Source organism: Dermacentor albipictus, chromosome 9, assembly GCF_038994185.2.
Source record: "Dermacentor albipictus isolate Rhodes 1998 colony chromosome 9, USDA_Dalb.pri_finalv2, whole genome shotgun sequence".
Classification (NCBI taxonomy): Eukaryota; Metazoa; Arthropoda; class Arachnida; order Ixodida; family Ixodidae; genus Dermacentor; species Dermacentor albipictus.
The window spans coordinates 38,330,558-38,343,662 of record NC_091829.1 but is presented as its reverse complement, the minus strand read 5'-3'; the positions used below and the strand labels follow the sequence as shown (position 1 = coordinate 38,343,662).

Genomic DNA, 13,105 nt, shown 5'->3' with positions numbered 1-13,105 from the left:
TTATGCCGGGCTTTTGGGATTAAACATATAGCAAGTTCGTGCACTCATGATCGCGGACCGTGCCGCCAAGGTGCATGCAGTATAACCGGCTGGTATATGCTCGAGGACAATTGTACCAGTTTGTAGATGTGTTTCCGGCTTAAAACCGCAAACGGATCACACGAGGAAAAAGAAACTGAGGCAGCTAGGGCAAGGGCTCGTTGCGTTCTGTTTCCGGCGTGGTCATCGCTTCTGCATTATAAAATCGTGGCGAAATTGACGCGATGTTTATCATATGCAAACGCTTAGAGACATATGTTCGCTTAGAGACGTTACCTGCTTAACCAAGGAATTAACTTTGACTGTTCGGCACTCAGGCCATGCTGCGGATTACATACGTTATTGCTTTACATCGAAGAATCTCTTCTAACCCAGTTGTGGTTGTTTTCATTATTTTTCTTCTTATATCACGTACTCGCTCCTGCTATATGTGTATTTCCTGAGACAACAGTATACATATGTAAATAAATATTAAGATACGCCACAAACAAACTAATGAATCACGATACAGTCCATGCTTATGCCATAAACGCTTACAAGGTTCGTGTCACGCCTACAGACATCGCAGTGCTGTATTGCAGTGAAGTGAACCGCTGGGGGGGGGGGGGGGGGGCGCATCCGCCGCGACGTTTCTCGTGGCCCATGGCGCCACAGCTTCAGCCGAAAAGCAAAGCGCGGTTAAATACGCGACTGCGGCTGTACGTCCTCCTCTCCCGTTCTCTCGGCCATATAGGTCTCGCACAGGTCTCGTCCGTTTGCACAGTTTGTGCAGCCGGAATTCCAAATGCGGAGGTGGTGTGTTGGTCGCGCGTCTGGTCTCTCCGGTACGGTCTCTTCGTAGACGCAACAACCCCGACGCCGACGGGGGAACGGCCCTCCGTGCCGTGTTTGCACACGTGTTCAGTGTGTGCGCGCTGGGACCGCAAATACGGATTGCTGCCCGAGGAAGAAAAAAATAACAAAAAACAGCCTTACAGTGTCCTCCCTCCCTGTCTCGCCACCGGCGCCCAAAGACAGCGCCTACCCTCCCCCCCCCCCTTTTTTTTTTGAGCACCTTCCACGTTTAGCGCAGCTACGCTGTCTTACCGTAAAGGTGCTTGTCCCAAGGCGATGGAGGGATTCAACAACAGCGCAGTAATAAAAGACGTTCTACTGCTATTCTTAAAAAAAAAAAAAACTGTTTCATTTATATGGCAGATGAAAAAGAAAAATACTTCACGCACATACGTCAATCTAATACCTATCACAGGCAGCGAAGCTGGGTAATCGAGTTCTGATACCTTTAGGAAACTGTACTACACTGTGAAATGATTTGCACCACTGAAAATGAGTAAGGGTGTAAATTTGTTAAATCACACCCTTTGACTAAAAAGGATGAAAAGGTGCGAGTTACAGACCAATTTACACCCTTGTTCACTTGTAAGGGTGTAAATTATTTAACAGGATACACTCTTAAAACGGTTGCACCCTTTGGGGTGTATATATGTCCCACAACAATAATCGTCATCTGCCTTGCTTGCGTTTCCTTTCTTGAAAACGCCGCGCCCGTTATACTTTCCTGTAGGCAATGCTATATGTCATGCTGAGAACGCGCATGGCATTCGTTACTGGGAAGTACCGGGCTCGCAGCGTTAAAAAAAAGGAAATGTGGACGATATATATATATATATATATATATATATATATATAACGCGGAAAAACTAAGAGAACCAATAGGCTCCAACGACATGTGATCGATTGTCGGCGTTCAATAATGAGGAACGGATTGCACAATTTCGGATGCGCTATTTTCGTAGCGATCATTAGCTTCCATCAGTTGGCTACGAAAGTATCCCCCCCGCTACCCCTCCTCCCCACCACACACACACACACACACACACACACACACACACACACACACACACACACACACACACACACACACACACACACACACACACACACCATTGCTTATAACCCTAAGCCTCGTCGTGAAGAGACACTCTAAACACCAAATCAGTTGAAGCGGATAGATTATTCTTTATAAATTCGACTTTCATTAATTTCGCTGTGATAAGTTGGTTGCTAGAAGGAAAAATGGAATTCAAAGTTTCGTTCTTTTCTTTTTTTTAATTTCGCACCGAAACCCCATACCGATACGTCAGTGTGACGTCACGAATAAAAAAAAACATTTCGTATTTTGGGCGTTGTGGCTCAGTTACCGTAACCGGAAGCATGTATGAGACAGAAAAAGATAAGGCACTTCAGCAGATTCTGCTCCAGATGTTTTCGTTGTTCACCCATAAAATAACAAATTGGATTACGTCACATATTAAAGGGGCAGAAGACTAAATCCAGCAAGTTCTGACCACCCTTTCTTCTTCTTTACAAACACGGAAAGCCACTGAAATTAGTGCTGTCACACTTACCTGCGCATGCGCAGTGGCAAGAAGCTTGTAGCACCCAGGACGCCGAGGCACATTGCGTAACCTGCAACCTGTAACAAAGGCGCACAGAAATGTTAACATTTTAGCACATGGGCCAGCCATAATGTTCGATAATGTTCGAGCAATGATTCCATAGTTGTGCAATCAGATTTGCTGTAAAAGCAAAGACAGATGCGTATCAACCATTTCTCGAGTGGGGGTGGGGGGGTGGGGGGGGGTGACAAATAAACCAAAAACGGCAAAACTTTGCGGTACATTAATTGCACTTAAGCTGAGCCCATTCTTTCCAAGTATAAAGTTTGCTCTCTTGAAAACTTGTGAAACGTAGCTGATTATGGCAGCTCGACACTTTCGAAAGCTAGCTTAAGGTTCTCATTTTTAAATATTTTTCCAAAAGCTTCATTTGATCAACACGCAATTAACATCGCACACAAAGTTGGCGTACCGTTGCCCATACGTTAGCGTAATTTGACCTCGGTTGTAATTGTAATTATGACAGGGAAGCGGAATAAGTATACCCCGCTCATTAAAGACAGTAATAACGCTCCGGGTCACTTAAATACGTTATCTGTTGTAAAAAGGCACATTTAACCCACCTATTCGGAACGTTGCCTTCACATTACCCATACCGTGCCATATTTTTCTTTAAATATGAACAAGGCACCTTGATTATAATCACTGATGACACAGGCGATATGAACTGTGATCTTCGTATGACGAACAAAAATCGGGAGAAAAAAAATGACGGTTAAGTAATTATTTACAACGTTACGTTATAACAAGTGCGCGTATACTTTTGGCAGCTCATTACACTAAAAACTATCCCTATTTTCACGAAATCTGAAGTTCATACAACGCGCAGTCGTTTTAGGAGTCTGGGAAACATCTGGAACAATGGCAGTATAACACCGTGGAACGTTGAACAAGTAACTCTCTACAAACGCTGCAATGAACTCACACTTTATTAAATATTTATCGCTCGTCACGCAGAACACGACTCCCACTCCAACGAAATATAAACACCGTGGCTCACATAGTCTGCCGAGGAAACCAGGATAAGAAAATAATTGCATTGTATAACGCATAGAAGATCGGAGCTCACATAGTTTACCGAGGAAACCAGGATAAGAAAATAATTGCATTGTATAACGCATAGAAGATGGGAAGAAGTAGCTATGTAAAAATTACTTTCAAAGCATGTAAGTAACCTACATGGTTCAAACTTTGGTTTTGTATCACCCAAAAAGTGGCCCTATTTCTACAAAATATGAAATCTCTACATTTTCTCTTTTTTTTTTGCTTCTGCCAGGGAACGTGTTCTAGCGTAATGTTTATGTTGAAACAGCCTATAAAAATAAAACGGACAGACAACGTCAGAAGCGGCACATGCCATAGAAAAAAATTCAAGGCAGTGTTGTAATGGTATTGTAACGGATCTCCACGTTCGACAGCGCCGTTTTCTTCTTAAGGCATAAAGTACAAAACAAAAACATGACACAATAAAAAGCAGAAAGACCGCACATGACAAATTATTGATCGCCAACTCGCACAGCTGTCGACATTCTTGAATGTCGCTTTCATCAACATATCTAGGATAAAACGTTTGTAGCATAACGAAATTCGACAGCCTCGGGACATATATAAAGATGAAATAGTTCCGGTATTTGATAATCCAACAATTTCGTGCCCTGTGGCATGTCATCGCTGGGTGCTGCTGAATATGATACGTTATAATCCTCGTACTTAGGCTAAATATAGCAAGCTAATTTCGCGTTTCCAAATATGATTAGGCGGTCGCAAAAAGCTGTGGATGATGTGAGAAGCGCAACGTGAAACTTTGTTATGGCGGGAACTCCGCAGCGCCAGGCTTCTCCGCAATACCAGCGTGTATGGCGCACCCCGTTCGTCGTCTGCTGCAGCTCTTCGCGGCAGCAGACGCGAAGAGCTGCAGGGTACGCTTAACCCTTTACTGCACAATTTTTTGTTTCCTCAAAATATTATTCCTGGCGTTGTAGGGAAGCATAATAGTACCTGTACTCCCATGGAAAGTTACTTTAGCGAATGTCTGTGGTTTCAATTTGCAGGAAAAGGGTATGTTGCATATTTGCAACAATGTGCAAATAAAGAAGAAGTTGAAAGTAAAAGATAGATTTAGTGCGATTCATACTCAGATGCTTATTTGCACAAGACAATCATTGGTGCACCTATGATTTAGTGTGGAACAAAAAGAAGCACTTGCACATGTTTGTGCAGCACAGGTGGTTCCCACACTTTGTGCAGTACGTCATGCAGATTCCCGTCCAGCCAGGAAACAATGCAGTGTTTTCGGGTTATTGACAAAATGTAGAACATCGAAGCACAGACGTAAAGCTGTGCCCGTAACGACGTGACACGGCAACGTGCGGAGGCACAGCGTACTTTTGAAAAGAAAAAAGGAAATTTGACCAGAGAACATCTTGTCCACATACTGAATCGAAACGGACTTACACTCATGGCTGTCGTGACTAATTGAATAGTCACTGCCTTCACTATCAGCAGGCATTTCTAGGCCATACCAGCGTTTCGAAGCCATTTCATTATTCCGAAGAAAATAAACCATGTACACGTTGTTGCATTTGTGCAAAATAGCAACGTTCTGTCGCCAGGAACAAACTATTCCGAAATTACAATATTTTTTTGAACCTACAGAGTCAGAAGGATGTGGAGCATAGCGCAACAATTTTTTTTGCGCTTTGTCTTATGGAGAAATACATTTACAATTTGTAAAACTTACCTATATCACTGCTCCTGGGCGCGCGCAGCCTCCGCCACGTTTGTTTTGGTAGAAGATGCAAAGAATTAGCACAGATTGCAGCACAAGGTGCCGCGTTTTACAGACCAATGTTGCGGATATGCAACAACATGTACACGAAGCTCGAAACTGACTTTGCTTCGGTTTTTAAGGCCGTTCATCAGAATGTTGCGTAAATGCAACAAGGTGCAGTAAAGGGTTAATAAAGAAACGCATTACTTACGTGGCTAATGCATTCACAAAGAAAACTTGGCCTCAGATTTTGTTGGGTTTTCTAGCGTGCAGCCAAAAGTGCCCGCTTTCAAAAGTGGGGCAGGGCAAATGTCATACTTCGATCATCCACTTCTGACGTATTAGATCCCCATCCCCACCCCGTGAATACGCCCATGAGTGAAGAAAAGTCCGTTGCAAGTTGCGGCAAGCGTGTTCCAACCGCGATCGCGACATATCGACGTGAACGGGAAAGCCACTGTTTCGGCCACAAGTGTTATCGTTTTGTCTGCGGGTACATCTGCTTTCACGTGCGTGATATGTGATAGTATTCTCAGACACGTCTGCGGCGTATTTGTCCATTCGTATGTACAGTTTACCTGGGAACCATTGCATGTGCGGGACTGGCAACTCCGCATGCAAACCCCTCAAGTGAAGCCCAGGATAAATGAATGAATGAGGGAATAACTAACTAACTAACTAACTAACTAACTAACTAACTAACTAACTAACTAACTAACTAACTAACTAACTAACTAACTAACTAGCTAACTAACTAACTAACTAACTAACTAACTAACTAACTAAATAAATAAATAAAAACAACAAAAGCTTATGGATCACGGCATCTCGTAAAACGTTAAATTTCCGAGCAGCCTATAATAGTAGCCAGTAAAAACGGGCATCGCTATGTTGTTCGCACGTACTAGCAGCGACTGGAAATACGACCACCAGGCTCTGTTGTGAGGCTGCTGAGTTATCGGGCTCTTTCTCAGATTCCTTGGTCCGTAAAATTTTGTGGGCGACTGTACATACGAAAAGCGGAAGGCGCTAAGATGGAAGCTTTAGCTCGGAAGCACTTATCTAAATACATGGGGCCGAATTCACAAGGCGTTTCCTTCGTAAGTGCACTGCTTATTGCCATTGGATTGATGCCATCGCTAATTATATGTCCGGCATCAGGGTTGGCTGAAATTTTGTCTTACGAACAATTCTATCGTACGTGCTTTTTGTGAATACGGGTCATGGGAACGAATAAATCGTTTTTATTTCCGAGGCATCGAGTAGCTGCAGGGTGCACTTTTTACGAAAATTGTTCTAAATGGCCAAATTGAAAAAAAAAAGCCTTGAGGTATTAAGATTTTAACTCTTTAACTCGGTGATAAATAACGGCGTCGCAGTTAAAAAACTGCAGCTATTAGTGCATCTGAAGCGGGCAAGATTGATGTATTACAAACCGCTGTCAGATATGTGAGCACGAGTTTTGCTAAACCCTTGCAACCCTTGCTACGTAAACTGTAAATGCGTATATCAAATTTGTCTAATTCAGATGCTCTAACGGATGCAGTTAAGAAAACTGCAATATCTGTTTTTGGTGCGGCGTTACAGATTTGAAAACTTCGTGCTTCAGTTCGTGATCTTCGACTTACCAATTTTCAGTATATTTTGCAGAAAGCATGACGTCTTAAATTAGTATATTTGATCCCAGCAGTTGCTAGAACCTACATTTCACTCTGAAATGCAACAAGCTTCACTCAAATTGGCCAAGCAGACATCGTGTAGTTGACTCTTCTTTCTTCTTTTCTGTGAAATGCCGTATTTTTTTGCATTTTTTCTCTATCTTTAGCATTCTTTGTCAGTGTTGTTTTTTTTCCTTGCGTCGTTTTGCTCCCAGTTAAAATGTTGTACCTCCTCGCCCCCAGTATATAATAACTTACCTCCTCGCCGCCAATATATATTAACGCACGCGCGCGCGTGTGTGTGTGTTTGTGTGTGTGTTTGTTTGCGTGCGTGTGTGTGTGTGTGCGCGCGCGCATAGCTGGCCATGAGAAAACCTTACCGCATTTGAAGAAAAAAAAGCGAGCCTTGTCTGTGCTGATGCAATGATTTGAACCGCCATGGTTGCACTTAATGTCTTTCCTTCTTCCTTATTTACGAGAAGTAGGCCTACATATAGCTTTTGCACTTGATGCAACCGGCTTAAACACTGTCCGCGCAAAAGCGAGCGATCGTAGAATAGCAATTTACCCGGTCATGGTTTTGCAGTCTTGGTGCACGTACACAGTGCTAAAGTCACGTTAATTTATCATGCGTAGTGGGCTTCCTAGGCACATGTTATAGACACAGAATAAGTTTTTATAAATGTGCATATTTCCTTAATTAAGAGGCAGCCGGCGCCAGTTGTCATGTTACGACCTGCATAAGAAAGATTGGCGTTGAAGTCTGTGTCAACCCTTTTAACCACGTCGGTGTTTACCAGTCTAACCTACCCTAATGGAAAATTATCGAAACATTCAAGCCCACGTGGGCATTACCGTTGTTCGAGGTAAAGAGCACCGGCTACCCATAAAATGCGCAAATGGACATTTGTGTATATATAAAATTACCGTGCGTAGATTGTACGATGTCCTTCGAAGTAACTTTGACACTATACTTTATTCATGGTCGAAATAACGTTTACGGCTGTAGGGCGCGTTCCCACTGCAGCTGCCGGAAGATTGGCAAGCTTCCATAAGCGTGGCACACGACATTAGAATCGCTTGCCAAAAGATGCAATCTTTTTGTCGTCGGAGCAGCTGCCGACTTTCGCTCTTCGCTCTATGTCAAGTTCGGTGTCTTCACGCCGGAAGAAAAAAAAGAAAGAAAGAAAAGGAAATAAACGAGATATGTAATTATTGGGACGCTCGCTGAAGGCGTTCAGAGAGCGTCGGTTCGTTATTTCGGAGCGAGATTGGAAGGCTCAGCAGGCCCTGGAGTCTGGATCACTGGTTGCGTAACGAGGCAGAACGCCAGAAAGCCATAACATAAGCCAGCGATTTCCCACTGCGGCGAGCAGAAGGCAAACAGCCCCGCTATGTAGTAGCCTCCACGACAGGGGGATAGGAAGGCCTGACGGCTGGTTCCACCATCTGCCACGACGCGCCGCCACCGCTGCGGCTTGTGCTTCGCGGAGAAGTTTAACGATAGGAGCATTTCTCGGCGCTGCAGGAATGCAGAGTGCACCGCAGGTAAACGCGGGGCTGGCAAATGTTAGATGGCACGCGACGCGGAATTAGCCTCAAATAACTGAGTCCCTGAACTGTTCAAAATTCGGCCCTACGTTAGGGCCAAGGCTCGAGAGCCGTGGCTGACACGTAAAACTCTTACAAATCATAAATAGATAGCGCTTCGTCGCCGAGGCGTCACCATATGGCGGCGCTTTTTTGTCCATGGCGAGCGAAACAGCTTGCAAGCGTTCAGGTTTGGGACCAGATAGCGTTTAGATACTTGAAACGCCAGACATATGGGAAGTACACAAAAACCGACGTAGTCTACAATTTTCTGGTTAACCTCTGTTCGGGGGCGTGGTAGCTAGTATGAAAAACAATGCTTTTATTTTAAGGTCAGCTTGCAATTAGCCGCCTTCTGATCAAATCCGAAGGGAAACAAGTCTCGGCGGATAATGACAATTACCTCAACGATAAAAGGGGAACTCTTGCCCCTTAATCCTACGAACCCAACCCAATAAACAGCGTATATCGCAGCGACGGCAGCAGACGACAATCGAACGATGGCGCCGAGCAAACGACGGGAGTGAAGAGGGAAGAGGGGGGGGGGGAGGCGCGTTAACCTCGATACCAGAAAACAAAATAAGGCGCGCTCCTAGTTCTCGGCGTTATCGCAACGCGGCGCCAGTGTCGTCGGCGGCGCGGCTGCGGCCTCGCGCTCCGCGGAGAAGCTTGACGACAGGAAACGCGGCGCGCAAGCGAAAAAACAATCGTGCGCACAGGGACGCGAGATCGCGCGCGCGTTGGTCCGTCGGTGCGCGGGTGAGGAAGTTTGCGGCGGTTATTCAAGCGGGCCTCCTCGCTGCTCTTCGATATCACGTCGCCGGTGAAGCTCTCTCATAGAGACCACCACATCACCGGCGCTGCTGGTGCTCCTGCGTTATGTGACCGGGTGCGAGCTCCGCAAGAGAATTCCAGAGGAACAAAAAAAAAGCAAACAAACGCTTCTCCATACTGTAGCCCTTTGCGCCGGCAGTGTGTGATCTCGCGCCTCCGACTCTCGGGAAAGGAAATTGATCACCGGACTAGCGTCGCGGTTCTCCGGAGGAGAAAGGTGCGGGGATCCGCGCGAGACCCGACGCTACAACCCCGGGGCCGGAAAAGCGCGAGCCAGCCGCGGGAGTCTGCAGCCAGCCCGATCGCAGAACGGACGGAGAGACACCTGCTGCTGCTTGTGGAGGCAGCTGAAGGTTCCGTGTAATCATTGTTCTTCGTGCGTTTCGCGTTGTCTGTGACCTTCCTTCATCGCTGACTGCTGCAGTTGTGTGTTCGCCAGTGTTTGCAACGCTGCGTGAAGAAAAGGACGACCAAACCGAGGGAAAAAAGGAATTGACAGACACCTGCCTGTGTGCGCACGCAGAGTCGACTCCGCGAGCAACAGAAAAGAGAGAAAGGAATCCGAATCGGGAGTTAAGGAACGCCGCAATTCCGAACGATGGATTCGGTCAAGACTCCGGCCAAGAAGATTCCGATACACCTGAAGGTACGTTTTACTCCAATTGCCGCCCGCTCCCGCGACGTTTCGGATCAATAACCGAAGCGTATACTCGACCCTCCTCCCCCCATTCTAGCCTGTCGGGTGTGTTTGAGCGCGCGTAGTACGGAAGGCGTGGGTTGCGCGTCGTTCGCTTTAGCCGGTTTCTTTGCGGACTCTCCTGCGGCCAGTTTGTAACACGCGCACCAAGTCGTTTCAGGACGCCGTATCGAGGGATAAAGACCCACGCGTTTCTGTGACCCCGTAGTGGGCGCGGCATACACCCGAAACCACGGCCGGCCCCCCCACACATATTGAACGGCGCTCGCGTGCGGTGTGTACCGAGTGCGGGCACAGCTGACCTCGGTCACGCCATCGTACGCAAGCCCACCCGCTCGATAACGTATGGAGGTTACGAGAGGTCCGGATGGCTTTAGAATTGCAAGGGTCCGGCTCGGCGTATGCAAATTATGCATCTGGACGTCGTTAACATCCTGAAGCGTAGTCATGTGTTTGCTCCAGATACTTGGCGCGATGCGCCAAAACCTGTGCAAGGGGACCACGAGCGATGGAAGCACTGGGGCTGTTTGTTATAGCTCGGCGTTCTTACGTCCAAACACCTTATCGCTATTTTTCTTTTTTGGTTGTGGAAATCATCGGGTTGAACCTCTATCGGTGGCAACAAATGTAATGTTAAATTACCGTTTGCACTATCGGAGTCAGAAGCGAATGTAGGCAACCCGGTTCTCTGGCCATTGCATAAAACCCACTTTGCACATTATCGATGTAAAGATAATCAACGAAATGTCGTACACGTCAGGAATAAGTTTCAAGGTGCACTAAGGTGTCGATATGAACCGAGAAAAAGTGGTGGGGACCAGTTTCCCCAGGAAGGTGGTTCTCCGGCATAACGCGTTCGAAAACCAAAACAGCTAATTCTCACTTTCTCGTGTTTATGTCTCCGTCGCTAGATAACTGTTTAACTCATACGTCCCAGAACTGCACGTAAGTTTTGAGAGGGTAGCAAACCGGACGATTGTCTTACTGCTTTCTCTCGCACTCTCTACCCATTGTGAGAGACACTCCAAGTAAACTGACGGCGCAGGATTAACGTTCATTCGCACCGACATTTCGCCACACGAATGTTCTCGCACTCTACCTATATATAGACTGCACGCAGTATGGCCCGCGCTGTCGGAAAGCGAACCCGCGACCTAATGACTACAAGAGTAAAAGAACGTGCACGCAGTAATTCTTGAACATTCTTAAACCGAAAGGGAACAGTATACCCATGGGTATGTAGTGAAGCGCAGCAAAAAAAGATGTCATTGTTTCCATTTCGGGTTTTTTTTAGCTTATGCGTTTGACCGGCTGTTCAGAAAGCACGATCAATATAAATTGCGCGTCCTTTCAATTGTCTTTTGATTTCTCTATGGCATTAGGTTTTGTGCGTGTGGTGCATTTGTGTTTTCGTCTGTGCTACAAAGTTGAACACTACGCACTTTTTTTTTTACCTCCCATCGCCGCACTCGTCTTCCGCGTGTTTATCCAGAATATTTGTTTCGTCTTTACTCGACTCTTACTACTATTTTGCATCGCTTCATCGGTGTTTGCTGCTAGTCCTATGTATCTAGGTTCGTTCAATCGGGCGAGGGAAACGGCTCCCGCATCATCCTATATTTACACGTATTCTTCGCACGCTTTCCATACTAATCTTACGTAGTTCACATAGATCCCTTATGAATTATGCGTTAGGTTCCTAAGGATCTCACGAAAACCGTATTGTTGTACAGAAGTTTATACATAAACAGGCGCAAAGCGTCTCAGAAAGACGGGCCTACGTTTCGATAGGTGGACGTATCGATAGGTCCACGTACCAGTCTTTTTGAGGCGCTTTATGCTTCTTTATGCCCCCTTCTTGATTACGAAAACCATGGGGGGGAATTCATAGGAGCGTTTCCGTACGAATGCGTACGGGTTTGTATTTTACCCGCACGCTAAGCGTTGATTTGAACAATGATAGTGTCGCAAATACTTTTAAAAAAGAAAGAAAAAACGCGCGGGCCATGATTGCTCGGTATGTACTCGATTCGTATACGTGCTCAGGTTAATGACAATAATGACACGCAGAAGTCCACCTCCCATCTGCCGCTAACCTCGTGCGTGTTCAGACTAATGGCACGCAGAAGACACCTGTCCCATGTGGGCTATTTAGTTTGGCACGTGTTCCATTAACGGCGCACACGAGAAGCCTCTCTCATGCTCCGTGGTGGTTAAGTGGTCGTATGGGCGTTCTCTTGCCGAACACGCGATCCCGCAGGTTCGACACCCGCTGCCGCGTACTGCAATCGAGACGGAATGCAGAGAGCCTCCCACTGGTGCGTCTCTCGTAACCTACTGTGCACGTTAGGACGTCAAACCCCATAATTGAATTTTAATTAGGACGTCTGCCTTCATTAGTTATAAGGGGGAGAAAAGACGTCACTAAAAGACTGTGGTCACCATTGTAGAAAAATAAAAAGAAAGTGAAAAAAAGGGGTAAAGGACAAACGTAGAAAACAAGAAAATAAACACATGATCGCAGTTCGTATGCTACGCGTTTGTAACCTGGGAGTGAAAAGAATATTGCCGCAGATAGCTCTGCACATGCGAGTTACGAGCACTCTCGTGAGGTGCCATTCCAGGTATTACATCCTTCGAACATTCTGGTAGTACGACAAAATCAGGGACGTAAGAAAAACCTCGAATTTCGATTCTCGCTGTACATCTACCCAGGGGCGTAATGAGGCGCCCACCAGCAGTACGTATCTGGGGTCCACGGCATCAAAACTTTTTTTCAGTTCCTTGGTGAGTGCATATCCTACGACGGAATAATCAGCACCTGTGTCAACTAATGCACTCAATTCATTAAAACTCAAATTACACAAAGGGTGTGTCACTTAGTCCGGTACGTGTTCACATTATAATGGCGCTTATAAAGTCCGTCTCATATTACGAACCATTTGAAAAGTGCACACGATGCCTCTATATAAGCGCGACAGAGGCTTGCATTTCTTCTTATCGTGCTTCCAACGGACAACCGTGACCGTTAACGGTTGTGTTATTTCCTGTATATAAG

At 46.0% G+C, this 13,105-nt stretch overlaps 1 protein-coding gene across 3 annotated transcripts in view; it reads left to right on the top strand.

Moving 5' to 3' along the window:
- Positions 1 to 13,105, top strand: part of LOC135916535 (dihydropyrimidinase-related protein 2-like) — an 82,770-nt gene that overhangs the window by 14,848 nt on the left and 54,817 nt on the right. Inside the window, exon 1 of one of the 3 annotated variants that reach the window (XM_065449952.2) lies at positions 9,213 to 9,996. The exons of the other annotated variants lie outside the window; for them this stretch is intronic. Coding sequence (XP_065306024.1) covers positions 9,949 to 9,996 — 48 coding nt within the window. The 5' untranslated portion in view covers positions 9,213 to 9,948. Of the gene's footprint in view, positions 1 to 9,212; positions 9,997 to 13,105 lie in introns of those variants that run through there. 3 annotated transcript variants of the gene reach the window in all.